This window comes from Theropithecus gelada, chromosome 3 (assembly GCF_003255815.1).
Source record: "Theropithecus gelada isolate Dixy chromosome 3, Tgel_1.0, whole genome shotgun sequence".
NCBI classification, from domain to species: domain Eukaryota; kingdom Metazoa; phylum Chordata; class Mammalia; order Primates; family Cercopithecidae; genus Theropithecus; species Theropithecus gelada.
In genome coordinates this window covers 84375328-84395982 of record NC_037670.1, presented here as the reverse complement: position 1 = coordinate 84395982, position 20655 = coordinate 84375328, and the positions used below count along the sequence as shown (strand labels likewise).

Sequence of the window (20655 nt, the reverse complement as noted above, 5' to 3'; positions counted from 1 at the left end):
GGGAAATATTCATCAAAATTATCTTCCTTTCTGCTTTGAAAAGATACAGATTATCTCTATTCCCTGAAGGGGGAAAAGGACTACAGCTACTTCCCTGGGGGTCTTAGGAGAAAAAAATGTAGGGTTTAAAATTTTTACTATGTATTCAAGAACGTTGTCTAAATTTTCCTTGGAAAATTGTCTATAGTAGGGTCTTCATTTAAACAAAAACCATTTTAAATGACGTCTGTCAATCTCATCATAATCTCAGATTCCAAAATGCAATTATTTTGGAGTATTCATCTATTCTCAAGGGCAACAAGCCCATTCCAAAGGAGAATGTAGCCATTTCTATTAGTGGTCAAGGACAGTTTCCACACTTGTTCCGTGATATGAACTTCCTTTTTATACAATCCTCATTCCAGTGACATGATTTACAGTGGGTGAAGATGAGTATTTGTTAGGAACAAAGTAAAGGAAGAAAGAGAGGCCCTGCCTTCTCACTGATCTTCCTGATGTTTCTGTTTTCAATTTCCTTCATGCTACAGCCTTAGCGCATGTCAGGACAGGGTTGGTGTTAACCCAGGTTCTCCCCTACACCTTTCTTTTTCCAATTAGCTTCATGGGGTAGCAAATATCTGACTTGCACTATTCTCCATGTTGCAACAGGTTGGTTTACATTGTGTACTACATGCAGTGGGATATGCTCCAATTACAGAGAACATCCTAAACAAGCCTCTGCTTTAATAAAGGCATAAAACCTTTTTACCCTAGTGGGACCAAGAATCTCAACCCAAAGGAAGCATTCTATGAAATGGTCTACAAAGTAGGGCAAGGAGTTTGTTTTTTCTTTCTTTCTATCTTTTTTTTTTCTGTAGTAACTCTAGGCAAATTCCTCAGAAATCAGATTGGCAAGGGAAAAAAAGGGGTGGGCTGGAACCCTGGAATTTGGGCTTGCTGAATGCATGCCATTCCATTGCCACATAGTACAATTCAACGCCAACTGCAGAAAGAAAGATCTAAGTCAGAAGTGCGATGCAGACACAAGGCAATCATCAGCTCAATTAAACTGGTTATTCTACAAATAACCTAGAAACAGCAGGATTGCCAAACAATGTCCAGCGCCTGAAACATTTGCAAATGAGCATGACGATTGAGATTTTTCTTTCTTTGTAGCCATACACTGTCACATTTTAATGATGAATTATAGACATGGGCTTTTGGCAGCAGACTGTAGCAAACATGATTCTACACTATTTTCTTTTAATCAGAAGATACAAAGGCTTAGAGATATATGGCACGGTGCCTGAGAAAGAGTTAGATAAAGCTCTAGAAAGAAGGATGTGGGATGGAAATATACATAGGCTTCCCCTTCTCTTTGGATGCAAGGCAGATATGCTTTTATTGTTATAAGATACATTATCTTTTGTTTTATTTTAGGTGGTATTTTTGCACCTGTTAGGGATGTTTATAATAAAATTTAAAACTAGCTGGTATGGCATATGTATCTAATTCTATAATATACACTAATCTATATCAGTGTCATTTAAAAATTGCAAATTAAACATATTTTTTCATAAACTAGTAATATAATCTCTTGATGTCATAAATATGAAAGTAACATATTATTTGTATAGTCATGATGTCAGGAGGATACTATTTAAGTACTTAATGGGATCAGAGGCTTAGTGCACAGGAAATATATTTTTTTCTATAAGTTTCCTATGTCTGTTTTACTTAGTTTAATCATTTTAATTGCAATTTTTAAATTTTTAAAACAGGACTATAACTCTTGGCTGCTATTACTTCATTTTTATTCTGGCAAGTTCAGAAATACCCGGTAACATTGCAAGAATAAAGCCATAAGTTCTGAATTCTTCTCTGGCCCTGTCTTGTCTCATATCTTTTTGCCTTCATCTCCCTTTGCCTTCTCTTCCTCCTTATACACTGGATTATTTATCCCTTATTCATTTCACTAGGCTTTGAGTATAAAAAGAAGAAACAAACCTAAGTCTCTTTTTGTAAAGCAAGATTGCTTTATAATACATCTTAGATGCCATAAGGCTAGGTAGATATTTTCTTGAGGAGTGTTTTTGTTCATAACAATGCCTAGCATTAGAGGGTTAAATGATATGTGGAAACTGATTTCTCAGGAAGAATTTATTTTAAAAGAGCAGTGTAATGAGTTGAAAATACAGAGGAAAAAACTCCAACACATGGATTGAAAAAAAAAAAGTCCAGAGCTTTGGTTTAGGTCCCGTATGTGTGGATGTGTGACATCCATCAGTGGGATAAACAGTGCCTGGTGGCTGATTTACAGAGTGGTATTCCTCTACAAGAAGGCAGCCATTCACCCCTTGACAATGAAATGAGTGATGGCAGCTGTATTCCAGAAGGATCTATTTGGGGAAACAAAACTTGGGATAGGGTGGGACGGACATGAAAAGATAAGGAGACGTAAGGATCCCATCTGTTTGGCCCTCTTGGGTTGGAGCCAGCTTCTGGAGTAGACAGCATCTCCCTCTCCCCCTAGATTGTGGGGGTATTGAGAATTTGCATCTAGGAGACTCAAGCAGGCCACAGCTGCCCCTTGGTTAGTTTATTTGGGCTAGTCAATCATTGGCATCTTTTAAGAGTAATTAAACTCTCACATAAGATATCAAACGGATAAAAATCTGTCTTATAAGCAAAACTGAAATTGGTGGTTTGCACGTGAAATCCGACAAATAGAGGGCTATACCATAGATGCAAGAGTGTTTAAAACAGGATTCATACTCCTAGACCATCACAACAACACCTAAACTTGATGACTATGAACCACTGAAAGCCTGTCCCATGTGTCTCATTTAATCATGACAACCCTATGAAGTCAGTATCATTATCAGCTCTTCTATTCTGCAGACTAGTGCACTGCAGTGTAGAGAGGGAAGTGTATTAACTTTTGCCTGTGGAGCTAGTAAGAGGTAGAACTGGGATTCTTTCTTTCTGTCATTTTTTATTATGTAAAATATACATAACAAAATTTACCATTTTAGCCATTTTAAAACGTACAGTTCAGTGATACTAAGTACATTTACAATGTTAGATAACCATTTTTGTTATCTAATTCCAGAATATTTTCATCATCCCAAAGAGAAACTTTGTAACCATTAAATAATAACTCCTCATTTCCCCTTCCTCTTGGATCTGGGATTCGAACTCATGAAACCTGAGATTAAAGCCCCAAGTTTAAGCACCAGGCTCTACCACCTTTAATGGTACCACCATTTCCTCCTTCATTGTGTATTTGACTTAATTCCAGGTTTTAGTGTTTGCTTTTTGTGTCAGGCCTTGTGAGTAGAGCCCTGCATGGTGAAGGAATAGCAGCCGTAGAATAGTTCCAGAATAATGGAGGCTTTGTGGCAAAGGTAGACGTCAGGGTGCAAGTCAGCCTTAGCACTGCTAACTTACCATCACTTACTAGCCTGTGGGTAGTTCTAACAACTAAACAAGAAGGCCAGGATGTTGTGCTAGGCTGATGAATCAGTTTACAAATCTGAACCTTTGCTATCCCATATCAATGAATCATCAGGGACTTCACATTTAAAAATCATTCAGCTTCCTATGCTGCTATTTCCATAGCTAATAGGGAGAATACATACTGCTTTATAGCAAATCGCATGCTGGACTTAGTGTCTTTCTAAACTCTATTTTATGCCCAGATGTTGAAAAGTCTTTTCTTGAAATTAAAGTAAATTTATGCAACTATATTATTTGGTAAGATCAGAAAATTATTATTATTATTATTATTATTATTATTATTATTAATACACGGTTTTGCTCTGTTGCCCAGGCTGGAGTGCAGTGGCATGATCATGGCTCACTACAGCCTTGGCCTCCCAGGCTCAAGCGATCCTCCCACCTCAGCCTGCCGAGCAGCTGGGACCACAGGCATGCGCTACCACACCTGGCTAATTTTTTTAAAATTTTATTGTAGAGACAGGGTCTCACTGTGTTGCCCAGGCTGTCTCAAACTCCTGGGCTCAAGCAATTCTCCTGCAAAGACCTCCCAAAATGCTGAGATTACAAGCATGAGCCACCACATCTGGTCTAATATTTTTTCTTCCCCTCTGATGTTCTATTATACATACCTATCATTACGTTACCATTTTGCAGTTGCTAAACTAAGAGCGCAGGAAAAATGGAAAGGGCCAGGTAAAATGTAATAGAGATCTGATATAAGAGTGGGGAAGATCTTTCTAGAATCATGAACCCAAGTATTGACATCATAACAGAAAGTGGACTATATCGAAATTTAAAAGTTCTATATGGCAAAAGATACCATAGACAAAGGTAAAAGTAAAAAGACAAATTGGAAAAAAATCTACAAAATAAGTGTTAGGAAAATGGCTTTAGCCAATAGCCAAAGCAATCCTAGGCAAAAAGAATAAAGCCAGAAACATCACATTACCTGACTTCAAACTATATTACAAAACAGCATCATTCTGGTAAAAAAAAAAAAAAAAAAAAAAAGACACATAGAGCAATGGAACAGAATAGAGACCCTGAAATAAAGCCACACACCTACAACCAACTAATCTTTGACAAAAATGAACAATGGAGAAAGAATATCCTATTCAATAAGTAGTGCCGGGAAAACTGACTAACCATATGCAGAAGAATGAAACTGGACCCCTACCTCTTACCATATACAAAAAGTAGGCCTGGCATAGTGTGTATAGTGTCTCACACCTTTAATCCCAGCACTTTTGGAGGCTAAGCAGGAGGATTACTTGAGCCCAGGAGTTTGAGATCAGCCTGGGCAACTTAGCAAGATCTTGTCTCTACTAAAAACAAAATTAAAAAATACGGCTGGGCGTGGTGACTCATGCCTATAATCCCAGTGCTTTGGGAGGCGAGGTGGGTAGATCACCTGAGGTCAGGACTTTGAGACCAGCGTGACCAAATGGTGAAACCCTGTCTCTACTAAAAAAAAAAACACAAAAATTAGCTGGGCATGGTGGCAGGTGCCTGTAATCCCAGGTACTCGGGAGGTTGAGGCAGGAGAATCGCTTGAACCTGGGAGGCAGAGGTTGCAGTTAGCTGAGATCATGCCATTGCACTCCTGCCTGCGTGACAAGAGCGAAACTCTGTCTCTCTCTCACACACACACACACACTCACACACACACACACACACACGTTTCATAGGTAGCTTGCTTAATAAAGCTAAATAATGTTAAGCAGGAGGGTGAAAGGAGAAAAAAAGTGTCTTGAAGTAAAAACACAGCAGAGCATGATGGACAATGGGGATTCTGGAGTCAGGACTAGGTTTGAAACTCAACTACCTTAATTATTACCTGTGTGACCTTAGTCAGATTAGCCTCTCTGAGCTTCAGTTCTCTCATTAATAAAACAGTAGTAATCATACCTTTCACCCAGAGTTGTCAGGATTAAACGTGATGGAAGATACAACAGCCTTGACCCAGAGTGAGTGCTCACAAATAATAGTGTTCTTTCCTTCCCCTCAGACTTTGACATAGCATTAAATAGCCACGGCAGTCCTGAAAATAGATGCTTTTGCTAAACAGCACAACGTCCCAGTGTACTGTTTATACTGCAGTCTCTTAAAGTGTAAAGTAAGGGCACTGTTATAAAAGCCATAGGCAGAATATTGTAAAACCAGGAAGGGGGAGGAGAGCTGGGTGGGGAAGCTTTATATTTTCTGATATCCACAATGGGTAATATTCAGGATCCAAATGAAGTTCACAGTAACTATCCAGATTTTAAATATTCTGTGTCATGTAAGAACGAGGAGGAATTGCTGATCAATTAGGTTTAAAAGCTACTGAAATTCTCAAGAATCATTTTAAAAAGGTACTTATAAATGCTCCTAAAGAGATGAGAATAACCTTCCGCATCAGCCGTACATGAGTTAAACATGTGGTTAATGATGATACAAAAAGAGGTGGTATGTGAAATATATCAGTTCCTGTGAGATGACGCTCAATATTAATTTATGGGATATCAATAATGTTTTAGTCTAAACGAACCTTCCCTATATATAAGACATTCCTAATTGTTAAACCGTTACTTTCCACTTACCATTGATCTTAAGGAAATGACTAAAATTTTTGGAGTGTGCTGACATGGCATTATTATTCTGGGTCATTATTCAGAGCAGGTGTCAATCTCTTTCACTTAATCCCAAAGCAGAAAAAATAAAGACTAAGTAGTTTTTGCTTTAATCAAGTCTCCTTCAAAAAAAGAAAAACACTAAGATAAGAGCAACTTTTATAGGAATGTTAACATGCTAATACTCCTGGAGATAGGTGAAGCTTTTGATTTTCAGCCAGGTTCAAGGGAAAACATTAAATTTTATAGAGTAGTGAATACAATAATTCCCTATAGAACTAGGTCAAGCCACTAGCAGCCAATGGTCTTCCGGATGAGGTTCCCCAAGCTTAAGCCAGGTGATCTAGCTGTCTCTTGTTAAACAACATTTCAAAGTTGATACACACCTGCACCTCCAATGCAAGAGCATGGCATTTTTGAGTTACACCTGTTAGGATTTCAAGAAGTGATTCTGAAAACTAAATCATACTGGAGTCAATAATTATACAACCACTGGTGTAAAATGCATTTGTATGTCAAGACTAGAAGGGTAAATTGTGATAACTTCAACTAGAACATCAGCTTGTATAAAATTGCTCTGTTGCTCACAAACTCAGTGCAGATTTGTTAACCTAAAGGTACCATCTCCTTCAAATACAACTGGCTTATGCTATGACTCTCAAAAACTGGACTCAGGGCCAGTTGGATTGATTCCTCCGTCTAACCCCTAGAACTTCAATATTGCATCTTATATGCAATTTTATGTAACTAATATTTATTGAGCACATTCTAAATGCCAGGCACAGGGCTAAGCACTTGACATGAATTTTTTTATTAAATTATCCCCAAAACCTTATAGGGCATAATGATATGTAAGATGATTTTTCCAGTAACTACTAGTGCCAGGCATTGTTTTAAGCATGTTACATATATTAACTCACTGAATCCTTGCAGTATCCTAGGAGGTAGATGCTGATATTATCTCCATTTTGTAGATGAAGAATCTGAAGTTCAAAGAGGTAAAGAAATTGGCCCTGATCACACACCTAGTAAGTGACAAGGCTACGGCTGTCAAATCTCTTGCTGTCTGCTGCCTTTCCTCTCAGCATGTGAGCATGGAGCTGGGGGTCTGGTGGATCCTGTCAATCATATGTCTGGGCAGCACCTGACACATAATTTTTGAACCCATTGCTAACTGAAAATACAGCGCCTCTTGTTTAAAAGGCATGGGAAAAGAGCCATTGAAGACATTAAGTAGAAAGTTTTTCCTCTCTTGCAAAGTCAATCTCTTGACTTGTCATGGTATGTTTTATTTGCTTTTTAATGTCATTTTAAATAGCGAAAACTTAAAGTGTTACATTGCTAGCATTAATTTTACTGTTCATCTTTACATCCTGCAATGCTAGTTTTAAATGTAAATATAAGAGCACTTAACTTGTATGTGAAATCACTCAAATCCCACAATCTCTATGTCATGGCCCGTACATGCATATGTATTTTGTTCTTACCAGAACATGGATACACTGTACAAAACAAGCTCAACCACCTTTATTTCACTTCTTGATGTGCACACGTTCTGCAAACTTTCTGCTTTCTGTTTACTTGTGATGAGGAAAGATGGAAAAGAAAAAGAACTATGGGTCGCCCAACTTTCTCTTGCTTTCTATGTCATCATTTTCAGTGTATGTGGTTACCTAACACAGGGGTCTCATGCAGGTAAGATAGGGTCCTTGGTTGTTTATGTTTCTTGGGATGCCATTGATTTTTTTCTGCATCCCACGAAAGTTCTGGTTTGAAAGGAAAGCGTGAACTCTCAGGGCTGTCAGCCTCACCTCTCCTCTCCCATCCCACTCAGTCAGAGAGATCATGAATTTACCTTGTATTTGATTTGAGTCTTGCTGGATTCCCATGCATCTTGGGTCCACTGGAATTTGGTGCTCCTGAGGCATTATGAGCAAGAACTAGCAGACACACCGAGATCACCAAACTCCTCTGCTCATGCACATGTTCCACCAGGCTTCTTTTACAAAGCATAAGTTCAAAGATAAAATTATTAAGAATTTCAAGATGATGACAGCAAGCCTTAAACCAAATATGGGACCCTTCTGAGCATGAGATGAGGCCCTGTGTGACCAGGCATCACAGGCCATGAAGCCAGTCCTGTCTCTCTGGAGTGGCTTTTGATTAATCAGGCACAGAGTTTGGATGGAGGCTGGTGGCTTTTCCTACTCACTGCCAATCTCTGGCTTGTTCTTAACTTTCCTGATTCTTGCATCCTCAAACTGACTTGTGCTCAGGACTACCAAAGCATGGAGTGCCTTCAGGCAGGCACTGGGACAGGCACCAGCAATGTAGGTTCTTTTCTCAGCTCGGCCATGCCCCAGCTGTGCAATTCTGGGTAAGTTACTCAGCTTCTCTAAGAGTAGATCTCCTCATTGCAAAATGAGAATGGTTCCAGCTGCCTCACAGAGACGTGAAGATTAACAGAGAAAATGCATATAAATCCCTTAGCTCAAGGCTTGGCACGGAGCAAATGCTTGGTAAATGTTAGCTCACCGTGTTGTGGTTTTGACAGTTTTGGATGCATTTTGCAGTTCCATTTATTTGGAAATCTTTATCCCTTCAAGTAAGGTAATGAAGAAACCTGGTGAAGACCCATTTTAGAAGGGATGGAAACTTCCCAATGGGATGATAGCTAGATGTTTAACCACAAAGTGGGCTTCAGCAGCATCCCTTTCCCCATCACTTTTAACTTAGTTAAGAAAAGCCTAAAATAAAATGTAAAAAGTGGGAAAAGGTCACTCTGAGTGATGTGCGCAGAAGGGATGATGAGAAGCCTTCTCTAGGGATATGTTCATCTTTTTGGGAAGCTGCTAAAGGATTGGTCTCTTTTCTTTTTTTGAAACAGGGTCTCACTCTATCATCCACGCTGGAGTGCTGTGGCACAGTCACTGCTCATCACAGCCTTGATCCTCCTGGATTCAAACGATCCTTCCATCTCAGCCTTCTCAGTAGCTGAGACCACAGGTGCACATCACCATGCCTGGCTAATTTTAAAAACTTTTTGTAGAGACGCCCAGGCCAGGCCGTCTATGTTGCCCAAGTTGGTATCGCACTCCAGGGCTCAAGTTATCCTCCTGTCTCAGCCTCCCAAATAGCTGTGGTTACAGGTGTGAGACACTGCGCCTGGCCTTGATCTTAAGCATATGAAAGCTTGGGTCATATTTTTGAGTGTCTCAGACTGACCTCTTTTCTTCTCCCTCATCAGCTTCCTCCTGGATCACTGCCCATCTATGAATTCATTAAACTAGAGTCACTCGAAGTATGTGTGTGTGGTGGTGGTAGGTGGGGAGTTCCCCAGACACTTGCATCAGAATCACAAATGCAGAATCCTGGACCCAATGCCAGCCCTTGGAACTAAAATCCCTGGGGAAGTCTGACTCAAGAAACTGATTTTAATAAGTTGCCCAGGTGTTTTTTGCTTACTCCACTACGTTTGAGAACTTCTGTGGGAGCCTAGGAGCTGGGAAGAAAGAGACCGTTTTTTGTTTTCTGTCCTCAGCACTGGAAGATCCGCTAATGTTTGCTGAATGTTGGAGAAATGACTGAACCCAAAGTGGAGAGCTAAAGAATTTCTTCCCATCTAAGGCGTCTTGGGATGGTTTTATTCAGGCCTGATAAGTACTAGTAAGGCTGTAAATTTCTTAACATATTAAAATTCTTCCGTGGGAGTTGGTGAATGCCTAGTGCTTCCCCACTGGCCCAGCTATCTAGTCCTCTTCCTTCCACTGCCCGCGATCCAGCAACTAAAGGGTTAATCCCTGGTCTCGCAGGGGTCTCACCTATTCTCATTGGTCACTGCAGGTGCCAGTCAGCTCTGCATAGGTCCAATCTCTCTGCCACCGCCAATAGTACCTCCAGGGCTGGTTGTGTCCCACCTGTACTCCTGTTTTGTGGGGAGAAATGGGATGAGCCTGGGGAGAATGTTGGCTGGGTGGTACCCCAGCCAGTTTACCTTGGTTCTCATGTAAGCGTCCCTGTCTCCATAAGTCTGATAGGCCACAATGGATGGAGACCTGGTGGGTGAGAGGGCATTCCTAGTGGTGGTGCTGGCACCCCAGAGAGCAAATGCCCCAGGCCGTGGCCACCACCAGCAGAGGCACCCTTAGAGATGCTCTGGCATAGCTGCTCTCAGTAACTGCAGCCTCCATGAAACTCTGGCTCTGAGAAATCCTGGGAGAGACTGAGTGAGCTTGAGGCAGAAATATGAGTCCACAAACACGGGGGCTCTGCTGGCACATTTGACAGATGAGAGGCTGCTTGGCCCAGATGACACATACAGAAGGCAATGTGGGGCTGGGGGAATTACTGGGTAAAGGTTCTCTCTTCATTTATTTAGTTAAGTTTGTAAAAAAAAGAAAAAAAAATCACCGAATGCCCACCTATCACAGCATTAGCCAAAATACCTTTATTAATAAAAAGAGAATGAGTGCTTCCATCGTACTTGCCCTGTGCCGAACAAAAATCTTTTCTCCTCCTCCTCCTCCTCCTCCTCCTCCTCCTCCTCCTCCTACTCCTCTCCTCCTCCTGCTTCTTCTTCTTCTGGCAGAGTTTCGCTCTTGTCACCCAGGCTGGAGTGCGATGGCACGATCTCAGCTCACTGCAACCTCTGCCTCCCAGGTTGCAGCCTTTCGAGTAGCTGAGATTACAGGCGCCTGCCACCACACCCAGCTAATTTTTGTATTTTTAGTAGAGACGGGGGTTTCACCGTGTTGGTCAGGCTGGTCTCAAACTCCTGACCTCAGGTGATCCACCTGCCTTGGCTTCCCAAAGTGCTGGGATTACAGGTGTGAACCACCATGCGCGGCCCCAAGCACAATTCTTAAGTAATAGAATTCTGAACTTGAGTCGCTGTGATTATCATCACCATACTCATTCATAGTTGAGGAAACGGAGAACCAGGAGTCAAGTAGCAGAGCTAAAATTTGAATTCAGGCAGGCTGACACTAGAGTCTGCACTCATAAATATCTCTTCTTTTCTTCAGTTTACATTTAGAAATGATTTGTGTGTGTGTGTGATTTAGTTGGTAACAGAGATCTGGAATATGTAAAAATCTCAGTCTGTAATATGACAGCTAGAAACCTTTTGCATTAAATTGCAATTATTTTATTTCTACAATAAGTAGAAAACTCAGTGATGAACTGTGAATAAGGCTGTGAGGATCAAACAGTCATCAGTCCCTGTGGTTTCAAGGAACACTAAAGGGCAAGGGGCCAATAGCAGAAGCTGAGGGAGGAGTCAGTATCATGAACAATACTGCTGATGTTAACAGAAATTCTCTATTTATTGAGACTTCAAGTAACCTAATGATTATCAAGTTATTGGAAAGTCATGGAAAGTTTGATGTGTGTTCCCATATGTCATGCTTGAGCATAACAATGCTCAAGCAGGAGCATTGTTTAGTTACAGCATGTCAAACAAAAATCAGAAATAATTTATAAATACAGACAAATAATTTAGATAGTGTTAGAAATAGATGAACTACTAGCATTAAAACTTATATATGTATGCTTTCATGTAGAGAATATTGAGAATTAAATGTTTCAAATTTGTATTTTGATTATCTACTTTTAAAATATTTTGCAGATCACCCAGACTTACTTATTCAATTCTCCATTCTATTCCTTTGTTTTGCTCCTATCAGCTGTGGAAAAAGATAAGCTCTTAGCCTGAGCTCTGGTATGTTTTGGCTTTATCCCCTTTTTGCCTCTAGATTGCTCCTTGACTGGCTCAGACTTTTTCTTTGAGGGAGAAGATGGTAGACACCTGCTTTAGGTAGAAAAGGCTGTACTGGTCATAGAACTTATCCTGAGAGGGTATTGCTTCCTTCCATAAAGGAAATGTCATATTTCAAGTTTTATTGGTTAAGGTTCAGCTTAGGACTGGAGCCCTTCTTTTGCAGTTCCTTCAGGACTACATGTGGAAAACAGTAAGTAGAAAACTCAGTGATGAACTCTGAATAAGGCTGTGAGGATCAAACAGTCATCAGTCCCTGTGGTTTCAAGGAACACTAAAGGGCAAGGGGCCATTTAAACACTTAAAAACAGAAATAACATGCTAAGCTCTTCCATTTAGTATGTCAAAACCAGCTCAGAAGTATGTGACAATCCAGGCAATGTATTACAGTTTCTAGCCAGTCCAGTCATGATTCTCTGGCAAACTGCACCGTCATGGTTGTGATGCGTTGGGATGAGAGGTACTATATAAATGTCAGATGTTACATAAATGTCAGAAATGATTATTGTTTATTAACGGGGGCTAAACTGTTTCTAAGCAAAGCTCCAACTCCCAGCCAATGTGTTCTTAGCAGAGGTTCCAACCACCAATAACCCACAAGAAGGGAATGTTTACCCCTGGCTCTATGAAGGAGCCCAGTTGGGATCTGGGCTTGAAAACAGGGATTGAGGTGGGCCCAGTGCCACCCCTTGCTCATCAAGTGATCTCAGGCCAGCCCCCTAACCTTCTGGTGTCTGCCTTAGCTCACCTGTAAAATGGGGATAATTATAATACCTGTCCTACTTATGGTACCCGGGTTGTTGTGAGAAACAAGGGAATTCACGTGGTTGCAAATGCTTTGTAAGGTGTGAGGGGCTGCGAGGTTGGCACTGGTCGTCTAGAATCGGGCTGGATTTAGCCTATGCCTTCTCTTTGAATCCTACTTAAAGGGAGAACTTCTGAAAGGAAATTCAGCAGGGGAATGGTGACAGTGATGGTGACGGCCGGATGCTGGAGACGCCAGGCTCCTCTCGCTGCAGACCAGGCGCCCGGATCCTGCAGTCTGGCCCTGGCTCTGCCGCTTCCCAGCCCGTGAGCTTGGGCCAGTTACCGAAGAGGCTCTGGAAGTGACAGCCAAGGGCCCTTTCAGCTCTGACGCCGTGTCTAAATCAGGCTCATCACTTGGCTCTAGCTGTGATTCACCTTTCGCCTTAGGAGCAACTCTCCCTACAGCTTCTCAGACGCACGAAGCAGGGGTCCCGCGAAGGGTGGGGGCTGTGTATTTCATGAGAGTGTGCACCATAAGGAAGTTATTCTCCTGGAGGAGGTGAGATGGGGGGCGGTGAAGAAGGGGTGACAAGTGAGTGCTCTGAGAAGCCAGGATGCAGGGAACACTGAAATGAGGTCATGACTGTCGCAAGCAAAAAGGAGCTGGACATCCTCGGTGGGGGAGGGAGGAGCGTCCTGCATTTCTGTTTGCAAAGCCTCTTCCCACATCCTTCAGCATCCCCCTCCCCACCTCTCCCCTAACCCCCATCCCTACACCTTTCAAACCCCATCAGGCCCTCCCCGCAGAACAGCCCACGCCCGCGCCTCCTCCGTGGTCCTGTCTGAAACCATAAGGATTGTTTCCAAGCTGACTCACACCACTAATGTCAGGGAGCCGTGTCACACGGCGCTGGGCTCTGCAAGCTGTTGCTTGCGCAGTCGCCCCCGCCGCTGCCGCTCCCCGGCGGGTGCACCAGGGTCCGCGCGGGCGGGGCGGGGTCTGGGCGGGGCCGGGGTGGGGCCTGCCCCCTCGACGCGCCGGCCCCGCCCCTCGCTCTGTCCCTCCCCAGCGGACCGCAATGATTTAGAAGTTCAGGAATCCCACGTGACGTCACCGGGGGGGTGATGTAATGCACTCTAAATAGAATGTATTGTAATCTTTGCTCAGTCCAACGTGGTCCCTTCACCCGGGCTCCGCTCTTGCCTTCTCCACACTTGTTTGGTAAGTTCCTAAAAATACGGCTCGGCCACTTCTGGGGCTTTTGCATTTAGCCACTTTTGTTGCACTTGCCGCGGGAGCCATCTCGGGAGCGTACTTGTTTGCAGGGGTTGGTTCTCGGCAGCAGCCGCGAGGTTACTTGGTCCAGTGGGCAGGTCACAGGGCAAGGAGTAGGGAAGATGCGATGCATTTTTTTCTGGAGGGTGATCTGTGTTTGTAAACATTTTGGCGGACCAGAGGGAAGTCCGGCCCCGAGTGCTGGTAGACTGTGGAATTCGGCTGTGTCCTGAGGCCACCCCAGAGACCCCGCGCCGCGTGAGTGCCGGAGCGCTCGGTGGCCGCCGCGCCGCGCGCCTGGAGGGATGCTAACGTGGAGCGGGCGCCGAGTCCGCCCGGCGTGCGTGCGTGTGTGGGAGCGCGCGAGTCCCCTGACGCGGGGACCAGTTATGAATCGGGGGTGTGTGTTTGCCTCCAGAGACCTGGCAAGGTGCGGAGTCCTCCAGAAGTGCGGTCAAGCGGCAGCGGAGACGGCGAGCCAGGAACCTCCCCCCGCGTCCCCAGCTTCCCAGCGTGGCGGCGGAACCCCCGGAGAAAGTTTGCAAACTTCCAGCGGGCGCGGCGAGGACTCCGGGTCACCTAGGGGGCGGGTGGGCGCGCGCTCAGGGGGCTCGCTCTCCCCGGTGCGGAGCTGCCGCTGCCACTTCTCCCGTGGGGCTGCTGGCTGCAGTGGGTTGGCGCGCGCCCGGGGAGGGGAGGTCGCCCTTGGAGGGCGCTTGGCTTTCGCTCCAGGCGCTCCGGGCTGGAGAGCGGCGAGGCTCCGTCCGCTCCCGTCCACTCCTCCGGCCGCCTCCTGCCTCCGCTGCTTTCTCGCTGGCATCGTTACCTCTTCCCGGCCGCTGCCCCAAATGACAGCTCCGGCTCGAGCCTTGGCGGCGCCCAGGCAATTCCCAGGACCCGGCGGCGGAGTCTCCCCCTGCGGCAGTTTCTCGGCAGAACCACTTGAACTTTTCGTGAAGTTCTTAGAGGGGCAAGATGCGAAGGAAGGAACCAAGGAGATGTTTTCTCTCAGCAGCTGCATCCACTTCTTTGCCATAGAGTTGTTTTTAAGGGACGTCTAGTAGATAAAGCCCCAGACCTTGTCCACACTCTCATCCCCGTCCCCAACTTTCCCTGGACCGGTGCCGCCCCCACTTGATGCTTGTTCAAGGCCGAGGTCTGGAGCGGGCTACTTGTATGTTTCGTTGTCAGTCTGCAGAATGTGTTTGATTTTTATTTTTCCCTCCTTCTCTGACATGTGTCAAGGAATAAAGGCTGGATACAGGTCCATTACGTCATTCTGCAGGCCAGTAAGTGTTTGATTAACGGCTTGAGCTCCTCAAGGGTTCAGGAGCTTAGAATGCTGACAAAGCAACTCTGCTGTGCATCCCCCTTCCCTCCTCACAACACACTCGTGCAATCGCCCCCTCCCTAGGCATCTTTATTGCCCTCTCTTCCCAACCCCTCCCTCTCCACCACTCCCCCGTCTACACCGTTATCACTCTAGCCCCGGCCCCGCCTTTTACAGCTTTCCCTGGAGCGAGCACAGTCCCTGGAGTGTGGGTAAAAGCTTCTGGGGTCTGAGGGGACCACTGTACCTGATCAGCGCGCAATCTGCCCTTTTGTATTATTTAAGAAAGGCACCAGCAAGCCTTCTCCTCTAGAGCGAAAATGCTTAGTCCTGATAGAAAAGGCAAATCAGGAACTGTTTCCAAGCGTTATGATAATACTCTGTCCTCGTGGTGTTGACTTAGGAAGGCAATACACCCACTGCAAACAAAGTACTTCACTTTACGTAGTGCCTGCCCTTTAGCAGAAGAGGGAAGACGAAGAAGCCAGGATGCTGACAAAATCAGGTTTAGCTCAAAGGATCAAGACTAAACGTTTCATTTCCAAAGTAAGGGAATATGAGTTGTTGAACCTAAACTTCCATACAATAAATCGGTGTGTGCGTTAGTTTCTAGCTTTTAACCTTAAGTTTCTATGTTGAAAGAGGAAGTTCAATACGTAAGTCATTGAATTTAGTCAGAACCTCTGTATCTGGCAGTTGAAATAAAGACCCTGTGTATGACTTGTTGCAAGGGATCAAAGTAAAAAGAACCCTTGGCGGGGGGGTGGGGGAGGGAAATGTGCAGAAATTAAATTATAAAAGTATTAACAGAGTTTTGGATAGAGCGGGAGAGGGAATTGGAGTGGTCCCTGATTTGGAGTTGGTGAAAACTAAATAAAGAAATATTTATATTGCTAATATGAGGAATTTCTTGAAGAACACATGTTTTCTTATAATTAGATCTACTTTCTTCAAAGTGAAAGCCATGCTGTAGGGTAGACATTTGTGAAACTCCTGTCTGGGGTCTAATTGACATACTTCCCCAAGTTTGTGGCAGGATTTAGTATTTATTCACATCTAGAGATGAAATAGTGTAACCTCCACACAATATGTGTGCATCGAAAATGTTGAACTTCTTGTTTGTGATGCATAGACTTAAAGGAAAAAAAAAATGGCCCAGTCATGGGCACTGGAAAGTGTGATTAATGATCAGTGATTTAGTGATCAGTGATTAGTGGTTTTATTCAAACTGTTACCTCTGACCAGAAGCACACATCAGAGGATTAACAGGCTCTTTAGATAAATGCTCATTAGTGGAAGGGGAAAAGCAAAGATAATAGGCATGCACCCAGGGACAACTTTCGAAGAAAATCTTTCCCGTCTTCAGAATAATAAGCTCTATTAACAGAAAGCCCTTTTAATTTAAAACTTGCTTTTATCTTGTAAATCAAAGTTAGATGTAAAAGTTTGTAGTGCCATTATAACCTAAATTTTCCCATATCCACTAGATGTGGATTATCTCAGTAGCGATATTTTTTTTTTATTTAAATAAACAATTGGACCTTTAGAGCAGCTGAACCCTGACAAGTTCTTAACTCCCAGGGTTTGAAAGTGTCCCCCCTTCTAGCATGGAGATTGCAGCTTGCTAACTAGATGGCGCACTGTTATTTGGTGTTCTCTGCTGCGTAGCGCAGGAGTAGAAACTGAGCATGTAGCTGCTTGCGAGGTGTTCTTCAACATTTACAACAAAGTTGATTCTGTGTAGGGTTGGAGGCTAGACAGTTCTACAAATTTTTAGTCACATTTTCCATGTCAGTTAAATCTAGGGAGTTCAAGGCTACTGGAAAAATTAGTCTCATTACTAAAAGAAACTTAGAGAACGAGGGAGGTACCAGAGTCTAGGAGGTACCTCTGGGTTGCAGAAGTAATTGTAAAATACCAGACCTGTTCTTTTTACTAAGAGCTAGTTTCACAGTCTTCTGGTCTGAAATACTGAGGCAAATACTCAAGACTTATTTTCTTCCTAATCTTGCTGGTGAAACAGAAGTTACTAGAAAGAAAGGAAGAAAAACCTTGATTTGGTGACTGCAGGAAGCAACACGTTGCTGCTTTTATTCTACAGATAATGGTAAGGATGATGTTTATTATGCTTATTAAGCAGAGAGAAAACTTTACACTTAGTTAAATAGAACCAATGTTGTGTTTTCATAGATGGAATTCAGATATGGAGCTCTGATTTTGCACAAAATTTTAATGTTGCTTTTGTCAGTTTCCTGGGACTTATAGCATTTTATGTGGAAGGTTGTGTGTGTGTGTGAATAAGACTATTATTTCCTGGGTAAAATATATTCAGGAGCATATGAACTGCAGTGGGGAAGCTATGAAGCATGTTAAGTAATGTGTCAAGCATGAATTCCCCTTTCTATGAGGTTTCATGGATCACTTCAATAAGTATTTAAGTTTTAATAAGAAAGTTCTTGAAAAAGAAACCTAAAAATTAAACAAAACAAAACAAAACAGTTTTCTGCATTCAAACCTAGATGTGTATGACCCCGAAGGATGATGCTATTGGTTGAATATCAGCTATTACTTTAGTTTTAAAACTTGTAATAAAAAAACTCACTTGTGTCTCCCCAGAAATGTTTCTCATTTTCCTTTGCTTATAGCATTTTATGTAGATCTCTTATTTTTAAATCCTTACTGATTATAGTGGTTTTTATTTTTCAACTTCACTCATAGTAAACATATTTGAAAATATCTCCAAGCCCACTATTTTTTATGTAAATTGCTGGTGCCCATAAATTGCCTGTCAATCAGTAGTCAGTCACAACCTTATATAGTTTATACCTGAGAAGATAGTTTATTGGAACATTCCAACAAAAAATTGGAAACCATGCCTTTATTTCTAGATCTCTGTTATGTCGCAGCTTTTATTTGAGTAGGTGGCTAAATGAATGGTAGTTTGTCAGAGAGACTTTTCCTGCATAGATTTTCAATTCTAGTAAGTTGAATATTTTTGTTACAATGATTTGTCAGTTTCCCACACCTACACGTTCAAAACCAATCAATCATGGAGTTTCCATGAAGGCAAGTTCCGAGACTCCCAATTTCTTACTATAATCTACTTTTTAGCAATGAGGTATCACAATCCTATAATATTTTCTTGTCATTGGAGTTTACTTATTACCAAGCTAAAAATTATTTTGTGGGGGTGTCATGTTCACTAGATCACTAAGATGTGAACTTTGTATTTGTAGTTTGTTTTCTTCTGGTTGTGTTGTTGGATTAAAATTGGGATTTGAGTGGACTTATTATTTTTGTCATCTTTTCTTTTTTCTTCTTCTTCTTCTTCTCCTCCTCCTCCTCCTCCTCCTCCTTCTTCTTCTTCACTTCAAAGCAATGTCGGTAGTCACAAAATTAATGTGATCCTGGCTGGTGTTTCCCATCTATATGCTTCTTACAAATTGGATTTCTACAGCAATTTAAGGTCTTTTTTTAGAGGCAGCTTTCTTGGATGAAGATGAAACAGTGATCTCAGTCAATTCATTATCTTGTCCACTTTGACTACCAGCTATATTATGGGAATCAACCAATGCTTTAGTAGTGTTTAAAAATTTAAATCTATGACTATTTCTCTGAATTCTATTTAAGAAAATTAAACAATTGAGATAAGGTAATAAACTGGGGGGCAGTTGCCTTAAATATCTAAGTGTGAGGAAGAAGCACTTTCAGATATGCTAAACAGACTTAAAGACACAGAAGACCCGTTTTGTGTTGCTATTTGTAAACTAAGTAAGCTATCTACTTTGTGGCAATGCTTTAAATAGAAAGTCTGGCACTTTAAAAATGACATCATGTTTAATGTTTTCACTAAAGAATTATTACATTTTGTAATTAGGAAAAAATGAGCAATTAGTGTTTTTTGAGTATCCATTAGTATTCCATTGTTGGACAAATCGTAGATTTAACATAGGAATTTTTTTTTTTTTTTTTTAAAGAGAGAGGCCTTTTAGAAATTTCCAGATAGTAATAGCATTCTTCCAGAAACCCAACTAAAATTTTTGAAGCTCTTATTGAGAACTCTGGGACTTTCCCAGTAAAAGATAAAGTTTAGGATAAATTCTTGAATGTGTAAGATATTATATTGACATTTCAATATTTATTTTTTCCAAGTTCACTGTATTGCCTTTCCCTCTGCCCCCAGAGAAATAGATCAGAATCAGTTTATCACTTTAAAAATATGTATTTCAGCTGCTTTCTTCTATTTCCTTAAGGTCACATTTCTGATCTTAACCCTAAAAGGCTTTTAACAAGGATTGAAAACTACCAGGCTGGCGTTTGACTAGAACTGATTTTAGAGGGAGTTCCTTTAGGCCTAGAGATTCTGATGGTGAGATACAAACGCTTATGCCTTTATGGGGATGGTAGGGCTAGGGGAGAGCCTCAGATTGATAGATCAACTTTTTCATTTTACAGAACAGACCGCTAGCTCACCCAAGGCCCAGAGCTAGAGAGAGCCAAACCAGGCTGAGAAGCCTGGTCCCTGCCTCCAGGTCGGGTGCTCCTGCCATAGATGCCCTTGTCAGAAATGGGGCATAACCCATGACTTTGTATCCTTTGCTCTTTTCAAACCTTTTGATGACTAATCTTTCAAAGACAAATTTTTTCAGATCTTTGGAATGAATACCTTAATCATAAAAGCTGTAGTTTCATTTATTCTTATATAATATCTGCAATGTTATTTTTTCTAATATGGGCCTCCTTAATTAATTTTAACTTAAATTCTCCTTTTATCATCATTGTTATTAGACATACTCTATAAAACCACACCATCCAGATTTCATCTGAGAGTAAAAACCAGGCAGAGTAAAAATGGTCCGAAAGACTGTCTCAAGAATAAGGCAGTGACTTTCTCTACTTCCTGTCTTTTCTTTACCATCTATGAGGACAGGATCTGAAATATTATTTAAAGTTAAAATAAATAACCTTTTTTTGTCAAATAGAGAAATGGGTGATGTTTTCACTCTAGAAGGTGTACTTTTCCCTAGGATCTGTCTGTAATACATTATCTTTCCAGGTGGATATATATGAGTGTGTTTGGAGGTGGTGAGAAGTGAATTGAGTCTGGAAGTATGTTCTTTGAGGTTTGACTGGCAAAATTTGACCAATCATAACTAAAATATTCATGCATGCAACACAGAGGGCTCTAGAGCACCACACATTTGATTTAAGATGATATTTAGGCTGTGCTGTATTTAAGATGGGGAATAACAATGTCTAAATAGAAATCTTGAATGCATCTACTGTATGTGTTGTTTGGCCTCACCCACAGGTTTCCTCTCCAGCTGTTTGCATGAGGTTTTATATCAGAATTCAGGTCTCTTTTTATTCTTTTATTACACTGAGGAGCTCCTGTGTTGCAGGCATGATTTCTCAAATATAGCACATTTCAGCC

The 20655-nt window shown here is 42.1% G+C and overlaps 1 protein-coding gene across 2 annotated transcripts in view; it reads left to right on the top strand.

Annotated features, from left to right (window-relative positions):
• The first annotated feature begins 13769 nt into the window (after nucleotides 1-13769).
• Nucleotides 13770-20655, top strand: part of CREB5 (cAMP responsive element binding protein 5) — a 418280-nt gene continuing 411394 nt past the window's right edge. The window contains exon 1 of one of the 2 annotated variants that reach the window (XM_025380686.1): nucleotides 13770-13837. Coding sequence is in view for 1 of the 2 variants with exons in the window: in XM_025380685.1 (XP_025236470.1) it covers nucleotides 17326-17328 (3 nt within the window). In the remaining variant the exon portion in view is untranslated. Of the gene's footprint in view, nucleotides 13838-16830; nucleotides 17329-20655 lie in introns of those variants that run through there. The other variant, XM_025380685.1, reaches the window with a different exon arrangement.